The 10,382-nt window shown below is 39.4% G+C and overlaps 1 protein-coding gene across 1 annotated transcript; it reads right to left on the reverse strand.

Moving 5' to 3' along the window:
* Positions 1-6,782: 6,782 nt before the first annotated feature.
* Positions 6,783-10,089, reverse strand: LOC132255997 (odorant receptor 85b-like). Its single transcript, XM_059752175.1, has 4 exons — positions 9,821-10,089; positions 9,057-9,763; positions 7,140-7,603; positions 6,783-6,836 (listed from the first exon to the last, which is right to left on the reverse strand). The coding sequence occupies exons 1-4, from the start codon at positions 10,087-10,089 to the stop codon at positions 6,783-6,785; spliced, it is 1,494 nt and encodes a 497-aa protein (XP_059608158.1).
* Between the last annotated feature and the right edge of the window lie 293 nt (positions 10,090-10,382).

Raw genomic sequence — 10,382 nt, forward strand, 5'->3', positions numbered from 1 at the left:
AATGTGTGCTCAACATTCGGGCAAATTTGCGCTCACGAGTGCGAAACCATTAATTCTCATTAAACATTGTGTAATAGCTTTGGCGCTATGAAGTGCTGCGGTTCCTCCATGAGAACATGTGTACGTTTTAGCCAGCGTTGAAAGGCTGGAACTCATATTTATGCTGTCTTCGCGGAACACTGCGAGAAATTGCTACAAAACAGACTGAATTTTCAAGTCTGCGAATGCTTTTCAGTGAAAAAAATTGTAAAATCGCACTCAATTCTTCAGTTTATTCTTAACTCATTCAAAGTTCATTCTTCTTTGACATTCAAGCAACCCCAAAAATTTACTCACAAGTTTGATTGAAACTAGGATTAATTTCACTTAACTTCTGTACACATTCCAATAAGCAAGTATGAAAGTCTGCAATTGCACATAATTCACATCCACACACTTTTCGAAAGCCAATTCAACTTTATGATTAACTCATCTATTTGCTCTCCATTCTGGGCAAATATTCCCCATGCGTGCCGAGTGGAAATTCATAGTTGTGAGGAAGTGCAGTTGGCGAACTCCACTGCCATGTCTCTATTTGCCACCCCCTCGACGACTTGCAGAGTGGCGCCTAACGAGCCCGAGACAGAGCGACAATTCCGGCTGCATTTCTTTCACATCTTGGTCGCTGAACCCAAAACCGTCTGCAAGGCTTTAATTGCAAATTAATGCACAAGCTCCCGGCGGGTGCGAAAGCCTTCATCGTCATTCAGTGCAAATAAACTGGTGCGAAACACTTTTTAGTCACGTTTGCCGTCAGCACGAGGGTTTGTGGGGTGGCATTTGCATGTGACGTGTTTGTGAGACGCTCAGAGACAGGATGCAGAAGTCGGGATTATTCACCGGCATCCAGTTCGCATCGCTTCACTGACAATGGTTGCGCGGAGAAAATGGAGAGAAATTCTCAGATGCACCCAAGGGGGGAATATAATGGTCAGAAGTGGTGTACAATTCAGAGAATGTTCATTGTGGCAACTGTTGATACTTCTTTTCTAACAAAATCAGCGTAATTCAATGCATTTCCTTGGGTGTTTTACGTTAGAAAACATCATATTAACGTATTTTTCTAGGTTATGTGAGTTATTTAAGATCTATTGAGTAAATTACTAGCATGCTTAAGTTGGAAAGAATGTTAATTTTTGGCACAATCAAGTATTTGTGTGCAATAAGAGTTAGAAAACACTAGAAATTGCTCTAAGATCTAACATAACCTCAAAAATAGCATTTCAGCCATTTGAGATAGTGAAATATTCATTAAAAAATGTGCCTAAACTGTCATAAACTATAAATCGATAATTTTCATCAATCCTAAATACTAATTTCGTCCTCGAAAGCTCATAAATCAAGTCCTTCCAGATTTCTTGACATTATTTTGAGGTTATGGTTGAAAAACTTAGCCACAAAGAACGGTTTTAAGTTGATTGACACGAAAATATCGAATAAAAGACTGAATATAATTTGACAAATCAACGTGCAAACAGCATTAAAAGATTTACAGATTTTACAGGAAAATTTGCAAGTATTGTCCAGATTTCAGACGCATTATCTTCCCTTTGAATTTACCACAATATTTCCTTTAGAAAATGCTCGTAAAGCGTGAATTTCAGCTGAATTTTCCCCCAACTGTATGGCGCGGAAACAGTGGAACTATCATGGTGTGTCATTTAAAATTCCATTCCATGACCCAGTGAATGAGGATCAATCCCATCGCAATTTGTGGCGCAGATGATTTATCAGGCAAGCCATATGACAGCTCATGTCTTATCGCTGGCGAAGCCAAGGATAGACGTCCCGCCGCACGAAAAGTGACAACTCATCCTGGCCACAAGGAAGCGCTCTCATCAATCTACATTGTGCCACATTCATCCATTACCGTGTGGCTGAGCAATTTTCCATCCGCACAACTTCCGCACCATTCGGAAACACCCCCAAAATAGACGGTAATGCGAAAAGCCACCCGAGGTGCAGCCCCATTAGATATTGATGCCACTGCCGAGGCGCTGCTCGGCATTCCCAGGCCCTGTGACTCCATTAGGAGTCATTTGCGATGGCGAATTAGTAATGCGAGGAGGTGAAAATGACTCACAGACACTCCAGATTGATTACAGCAACGATATGAACTTGAGAAATTGGCAGATGAGAGACATTCTGAGCCAGAGACTCAATTAATCGCTCAGTTGATGAGAGCATTGACTAAAAGACTGCAATTCAGAGGATTTTACATTCAAAATTATCTGATAAGCAGTTAAATTTGAATTTTCGCAAGACACATCTAATACCTGCATTATTATGAAACTAAACACATTTGTACTAACCCGTGTACTTCATCCCTTTCTTCATCTGTGAATCCCAACAAAAAGACGCTCGTTGAGCAAATAGCGCACTCGATATGGTCTTTTGTGTGCTCAAGTCAAAATAAACATTATGTTGATCGTCTTAAAATTTTATACTCTCTCTGTAAACCACATAAATTTGCCCATGAATTTACATAATCGCATCTCTTTTGGGCGCTTCTTTGGCCACTCCAGCGCAATATTGCAACATTCACTGTTTATTTGCTCTTCCGTCTGGCGAACATTGTGTCTGCCAATGTTTAGACTTGAGTCTTCTGACTTCTTCTCCATCAGCAATTGACTGATAACAATTTCCATAACTCCTCTCCAGCTGATTTACTGCACTCATTTGGGTGGCAAGAATCTCTCTCTCTCCTCCTTCGTTTCTAGGATAAATATTTCAAGAAGCTTAATGTCCTATTTCGGTTCTTCGTCTTTGGCGCTGCAAATAGGATTGGCTGAATCTTGTTTGGCAATAAAAATCGACTTATACGGCGTGTTCGCTGGAAGAAATGATGCCATGTAAGTCAATTTTCATGTAGCATCAAATAAAATCGCAAGAAGGCGGAGAGGAAATGCACGAGGAAAAGAAGGCAAAACACCCTCAAGAGACGCAAAGTCGTTCATGTGCAATATTTATGGAAAATACCGAAGTGAAAGAAGTTGCATAGGAAGTATTCTAATTGCGATTCACCCTGAGGAAATGATTTTATATTACCTTCAAATAAATTCCCCATTACATTTCCTTGATTATTCATAGGCGAGGACTCCAAGGAATTCCCCAGGAATTCCTCGAGCCGATCGAGGGTGGATTTCTCCCCTGGATGATGCATGTAAAGCTGCAAGAGGCGCACGGCCATAAATTTCCCCGCTCGGAGAGCCCACCGTCCATCTGGTGCAATATTCAGGCGGGCAAGAGGGGGTGAATGACACCCCTGAGCCCCGGAGGACCATGAATATTTGCTCACAACGCCGAACACACGGCGAAAATCGGATTTCCACAGAGTCTCGGGGCGCCAGAACAGCACAATTCCACAACAGTCGCCAATTTCCATTGTCCTGATCATTTTCTCGGCAAAGCATAAACACTTTAATTCACCTGAATTATCCTCAACACAGCTTTTAATTAAATCCCGTAAATTGCAAAGTGGCGAGACGAGAGCATTGCTAAACTATTGTGCTCACCATCAAGTTGTTTAGCATTCTTTTACGATGGCAAAATGAATTAAACTTCAGCTGTTTTGGAATTTGCACCATTGTCGAGTGTGAGAGAGTGTGATGAACTTTGTTTTGTGCAACAGTCATTTGAATTCTGCTGTAATTGAGAAGGTGACGAGAGTGACATTTGAAGATTTATTTAATTTTTGGAGTAATTCAATTCCCGAGAATTAATAAGTCACAGTGCAAACGTCATACAACTTTACAGACATCATTTTGTAAGCTCTTCAATGAATTTCATGGATTTCAAACACGATTTCAAAAGTTATGAAATTAAACCTCAAAATTCGAGCAAAGTGCAATTCATTTTATTCAAATAAATCAAGGTAGAGTTTGTGATCTAATTTAACCAACAATCAAAGAAATTACAACTAAAGTATCATACAAGATATGAATTTAATGTTAAATGAGGAATTTGGGAAGCGTCGCGCATTTGCATGAGCAAGAACAGAGACGTCAACAAGAGAACAAATGCACAAAATGATCATCAAGCATGAGTTGTCTGAAGTCTCTCACTTCTATAGCAATCACACGCCCCTTGACTTCTCTACTTTGCACCGCAAAAGGTTGGTTTTTTTTGCACTTGACACGACACTTCCTCCGCATTTGTCGTGCAGAAATTTTTCTATTTACACCTCGCACTCAACTTCTTAAGCTTCACCGCCTGAATAGCAATGAGCGGGTTGGTCGGCAATCGGACGGCAATTATTCCGATAGGTGCGAACAAATTTATTGCCTTAGTACATGAAAATGTCCCTTGGCGGCATTAATCACTTAATTAAATTCCATCTTGTGAGTCGCGCACGTCCCTTTTTTCCCCGTGCAGCAAAACCGCTCATAAATTGGAAAATTTTCTCACTTTCTCGCATTTTCGTGTGGTTTGGAGGTTTTTTTTTCTCCCCTCCCCTCCTTCAGCATAAATTCTATGCGGAGAGCGCGAACTTTGTAAAATATTTTCTTGCACCGCATCAGCGAAACTTTCCCTGGCGCTAAACTTTTTAATCAGGAAGCTTTTATTCATCTCACCGTTTCGTCTTGGAGCTTTTTCTCCTATGAATGGTGTTCGCGTGCATCTCAATGCCGCATGTCTGGGCTGGGAAAGTTGCGAGGAAGAAAAAATCGCAAGGCCTCGCAGCCAAAAAAATAAAACAGTGACAGGAAAGAGACCATCGCGATTTGTACATAAAATATATTTTTACGTGAAATCCAACATATGGCGCGCAAAAGTTGTCCAACACTAACTGAATATTCATGTTAGAAAGAATTCAAACATTTTTATTTCCTCTTCATTCTGTGAATATTGTATTGATTTTGCATTGGAATCTCGCGTCCTTTTTTCCCACAGTTTTTCCAGACACATCGAAGTATATTTCGTGTTGGAGCAATAAGAATTCGCTAGGAGATTTAATCATAGCTGAGATATCACATAAATTCAGCTCCAAACTTGAGAAGAAACACTCTAGTCACGATTGCGCTCATCCTCTCGCTAAAATGCGATTTCCCGCGCGAATCCCGTGAATACGAATTTATCTCCATGCATTATCCAATAATTTTCCGCATGGCGGAAAACTCAACTGCGGAGAAATCATCCAATTATTCGAAATGGCGAGGAAAAATGCACAGCAATTCATGGTGTGTCTTTTTCCCTCTCAACATATTGATCAAACGGCACACATTTTGGGGCCAACACAGAAATGTGCCGTCAAAAGAATGCCATAGGATAATTGCAAGCCTCGCAAGGGCTCCCGAGGCGCCAACTTTTCCCGGGGGCCCAATTTGTTGATGCCAATTAATTTGAGTCAATGACTGGGTTTGTTTGTCAATCATGGCTGTTCGTGAGAGCCTGAGAGACTGCAAATAAAAGTTTGTCCAACGATTGTTCTTCGCTCTTGCGAGCAAGTGAGATTGCGAGGATATGCAAAACACCGAGGGGTGAATCACACTGTTATCAACACCTTTCATTCCTTGATTTTAGCCTCAATTCTCGAGTGATCGCTCAATTCAGTATCAATTGAAATTTGTTTTAGTCTTGGAACAAGTATTTTTCCGCTTGGGATAAAACATTGAAAAATCCCTTGTTTTTAAATCAACTTGAAATCGAATTGATTTGAAATCGCTTTGATTTAAGTATATTTTCAAATCTTATTGAAATTGAAAAATTTCTCCTTCAAAACTCATCAATCTTTCTAGTACCTTCAATAATGCTTATTTAGTCTTTAGCCATAACTTCTAGTTGTGACTTGAAGAGATCTTCTGAGGCTAATTGAGCAAAGCTTTAAGATCACTCGAGTTATCGTGCTTGAGCACAATGTTAGCCCCTCGACATTCTCAGCTCACATCGCACATTTCCACTCGAGAGTTAACATTTGGCAGGGAAGGAGAGACTCCATGGTGTTCTTTATGAATAAATAAAGAAGCAATCCTGCAAGCAGCCGAAGCTCGCCGGGTAGTTTCTGGCCAGAGAGCGGGAGAGACTCCATTGCGAGTCAGCTAGATTTGAGCAAACACTGCGCCCACCCACCGAGGAAATCCTCAGACGCAGGCAATATCTACATAAAAGCGGGAGGATACAGTAATGGTGAGTGAATTGTCGGTGGGGCCCAACAATATAATGTAACCGGATCACGAACGATACATAAATATGTTGGTTTATGTCAAACTCCAGGAGATGGAAACCGAATCAAAGATGCATTAAGGATATTCGAGAAATGGATCAAGTGGTAATGGATGCCTGGGTAACATTCGAAGCGAGACGCTGTGTGACAATTTCGCACGTCTGACGGGTGGAAATTCCGCCTGGAAGTTTGCACTACAAAATGGTCATGATATCACCCATGAATGGGCGAGAGATGGAATTCCACCTTCCCACATAAGATTTCACTCTCTCTCTCCCCACCCACTTTCGCCATGATTACGCAGAATTTATTTCACTGCTGAGGTTTCCTATTCACGGTGAAATTCAAATTTTCATATTTCTCCTGGATGAAATCCAACTGCACAAAAGGAAATGGTAATTGAAATGGATGGTATTTCATGGAGGAGATTTTCACGTAAATTGAATTAATACAATATCATCAAGAGAAGGATGAGACAGAACAAGACAGAGTGAAGGCGGTTGGATTTGTATTCATTACGTAATGAAGGTGATATACAGCCAAGATGACTAATTTAAGCAGCAGTAGAAGAACAGCGTAGCTACTGAAACACAGTGTAGAGAACTGCGGCGTAAGTGAGAGCAGCTTTGCAGATCTGCAAGGAAAAAGGCACTCGTAAAAATGTAGATAAGCACACACTTCGCGTATACTAATATCATCTAAGATTTGGTGAAAACCGTCAGTCAATATCTCTTACCCGTTTAAGCTCTAGAAGCTCGTTTATCGCGACAAACAGACACGAAAAATTGACCCCCCTGTTTCGTCATATTTAGTCTCCCTCAGCCCATTTGAGTTGATTTTGCGAGATTCGTTTTTTTTGGCACAAATACTGATAATGATGTAAATCCCAGCTTGATAAAATCAAGAATATTTTTCAAATTAAGCTTTGAAATCTGACCTGAACAAAGGTGAAAAGCGAAATCGTTCCAAAGCCGAAAGTTTCCACTTTAATCGGCAGATGAAATCTCGTCATCAGGATGAGGATTATCTTCTGCTCCTTCACTCGCATTTCATACCATTTCGTCATGTAAATTGCATTTTGCATACGATCAGAACTATTGCTAAGCATTTCCCCGAAGAAGCACAAGATGAATGTTTCACAAGTCATTACAATGACACTTAAAACTGCAGCGAAAGGCACTTTGTCGATGGATTGGAAGGTCATGAACATGCTGCAAAGATACATCATGATGAGGATGAGTTTCTGCATGTAAATGTGCCAGAAAGACTCTGTCAATTCCTTAGCTTGTTCAGAGAGACTCAAGTGTGTTTGGTAGATCTTTCTAGCTATGACTTCACCTTGCTTCTTTGCAATATCTTCGTTGTTTAGAGTGAGGATTAATTTAGCAATGCTCTCTTGCTCTGATTGGCACAAGACAATCATGATCATTATAATAACGTCTGAGAACATTATTATTTCATATCCAGCTATGAAGAGTACAGTTTGACAGATTAGATTGACGGGATAGAAAAGGGAATTGTCTCTCGAAATTCCTGGTATTGTAAACATTAATGGTGAAGAATATTCTGAGCGATAAATGCAGAACGACACGATAAATATCCAATTAAGGAATGCTCCGGTTAAGAAATATCTGAAAATGTATTAAAAATATTCATTTTATTTTATTACAACACTGAAAATTCTTACTTAGCACAGAGATGAGCGATTTTCATATTCTTTTCGTACTGTTTCTTCCTAATGTCGGACATTAGAAGATCTTCTGACGCGAGAATTTCTTCAAAGAACTGAAATATAGCGAGAATTCTATTCTTGTGATGCAACATTATTAGTAGATAAATCATTAGGCCTTGATAGAATCCAATGATTAGAGTTATGGTGAAAGAAACGTCTATTAAATCACTGTAGTCTTCAATCTGAACGAAAAGGTGCCACAATTCGCAAAACCACGCAAAACTTGCGCACAGAGGATAAATCGAGAGTCTGAGAAAGTTCAAAAGCTCCCATTTCGATTCTGACAAGAAATCCAATCTCCAGGCAGAGAAGAAGAAAATGACAATTTTCCTTAAACTCAACTGGTAAGACTCTAACATTCTACAGTTTTGAATTTGTGCTGCTCATTAAAGATTGTTTATATACGGATTGTTTGTTTAAGCAAGACGCAATAGAATTGTTTGAAAACTTCACTTGGGAACGCCTTGCAATTACGTGTTTATTATGTATTCAATAAGGAGTGAAGAAATAACATGATAAGCATTCCCTCTGCTTCGCTTCATGTTGACCTGGGATTTTTATGCACAACTCGGAATGTTGACAAAATGAATTGGGAGGTAAATTCTTGATATGATTTCTTTTTATTACTTGCATTTTATACAGTTTACTGTTGTTTGCGCTCAGTTTTCCAATTTCACATCCTTGATTGTTTCTTTGACTACAAATAATGCTTTCTTATTTATATTTTCATTATATGTTCCCGTAATGAAATTCTTGCTTCGATATCCACAATTTGTCTTGTTATGAAGAAACTTAGGACAAAGATAAAATAATAGAAAGTCTCATTTAAAGACCAAATCCAAAATTGACTGGAAAAAGCAGTTCTCAAGTTAAAGACAAATTTTTCACATGTAAAAATTCTTTATTGTTGCTGAATTTGGTGTAATAAGCATAAAATGTGTGCAGATTTGATCAGACAATAAGTTGAAGATATTTATGCGAAGCTGCTTTTCTAAGAAAAGTGAAAGACATTTGAATAATTCTGTTACTGGAACACAGTGTAGAGAACTGCGGCGTAAGAAAGCGCAGCTTTGCAGATCTAGAAGAAATTGTCAGTTGAAATGACAGTCTTTTCAATCTAACCCAGAATGCAAACCTGCACAAAAGTGTAGAGCGAAATCGTACCAAAACCGAAAGCTTCCACTTTGACCGGATGCTGAAATCTCGTCATCAGGATGAGAATTATCTTCTGGCTCTTCAGCTTCATTTCATACCATCGTGTCATGTAAATCGCGTCTGGCAATCGATCAGAACTGCTCTTGAGCATCTCACCGAAGAAGCACAAGATGAATGTTTCACTGGTCATCACGAAAATGCTAAGAATTACAGCGAAGGACACTTTATCGACGTCTTGAAAGGTCATAAACATGCTGCAAAGATACATCATGATAATTAGAAGTTTCATCATGTAAATATGCCAGAAAGACTGCGTCAATGCCTTGGCCTCTTCTGTTAAGCGCAAGTGCGCTTCAAAGGCCGTCTTCAGAATTGTCTCTCCCTGATTTTTCGCAACATCTTCGCTGTCTAGCATCGATATTGCATTCGCTATGGACTCTTGTTCAGATTGACAGAAAACAATCATGATCATTATAATAACGTCTGAGATTATTACGTGTTCATTTCCGGATAAAAAAAGGAAAGTTTGACTGATGAGATTGACTGGATAGAAGAAGACACTCTCTTTGGGAATTCCTGGTATTGTGAAGAGCAGAGGTGAGGAGAATCCTGACAGATATGTGAGAAATACAGCGACGAAGAACCAACAGAAGAGCGTAGCTGCTAGGAAATATCTGAAAAATACGTGGAAATTCTAACATTTTCCTTCAAAATCACACATGAAATTTTACCTCGCGCAGTAATGAGCAATTTTCATATGCTTTTCATAGAATTTAGTCCTGATAACGGATAATAATTCATCCTTTGATGCCAGCAAATTTTCAAAGTACTCAAAAATCTCAAGAATCCGGTCCTTATTTTGCAAATTGAGCAGAAAATACAGCAAGAAGCTCTGGAAGAATCCCGTCGTCAGCGTTATGGTGAAAGCCACGTCCATCAGGTCACTGTAGTCTTCGATCTGAAGGAAAAGATGCCACAATTCGCAGAACCAGACAAACATTGCGCACAGAGGATAAATCGAGAGTCTGAGAAAGTTTAAAATCTTCCATTTGGACTGCGACAAGAAATCCAATCTCCAGGCCGAGAAGAAGAAAATGACAATTTTTCTCACACTCGTTTGATAGGTTTGTAACATTTTATTGTTCTGAATGTGAATAATTGTTTGGGGTGGTTTTTATACAGATTCTCTGTTTAAGGAAGACGCAATAGAATTGTTTGGAAACTTTACTTGTTGGGAACGCCTTGCAATTATGCGTTCATAATTAATTCAGTTGTGTGTCCAAACAAAAGGAA

This window comes from Phlebotomus argentipes, unplaced genomic scaffold (genome assembly GCF_947086385.1).
Source record: "Phlebotomus argentipes unplaced genomic scaffold, Phlebotomus argentipes genome assembly contig_5, whole genome shotgun sequence".
In the NCBI taxonomy this organism is placed as follows: Eukaryota; Metazoa; Arthropoda; class Insecta; order Diptera; family Psychodidae; genus Phlebotomus; species Phlebotomus argentipes.

Excerpts from the sequence above, each read along its gene's own strand:
- LOC132255997 (XM_059752175.1), bottom strand. The coding sequence starts at position 10,089 with ATGTTTGTCTGGTTCTGCGAATTGTGGCATCTTTTCCTTCAGATCGAA. Across the intron at positions 7,604-9,056 it reads TGTGCAGGTTTGCATTCTGG|AGCAAGAGAGCATTGCTAAA; the intron begins GTTAGATTGAAA and ends TGTGCCAATCAG. Across the intron at positions 6,837-7,139 it reads CGCTTTTCACCTTTGTTCAG|ATCTGCAAAGCTGCTCTCAC; the intron begins GTCAGATTTCAA and ends TTTTCCTTGCAG.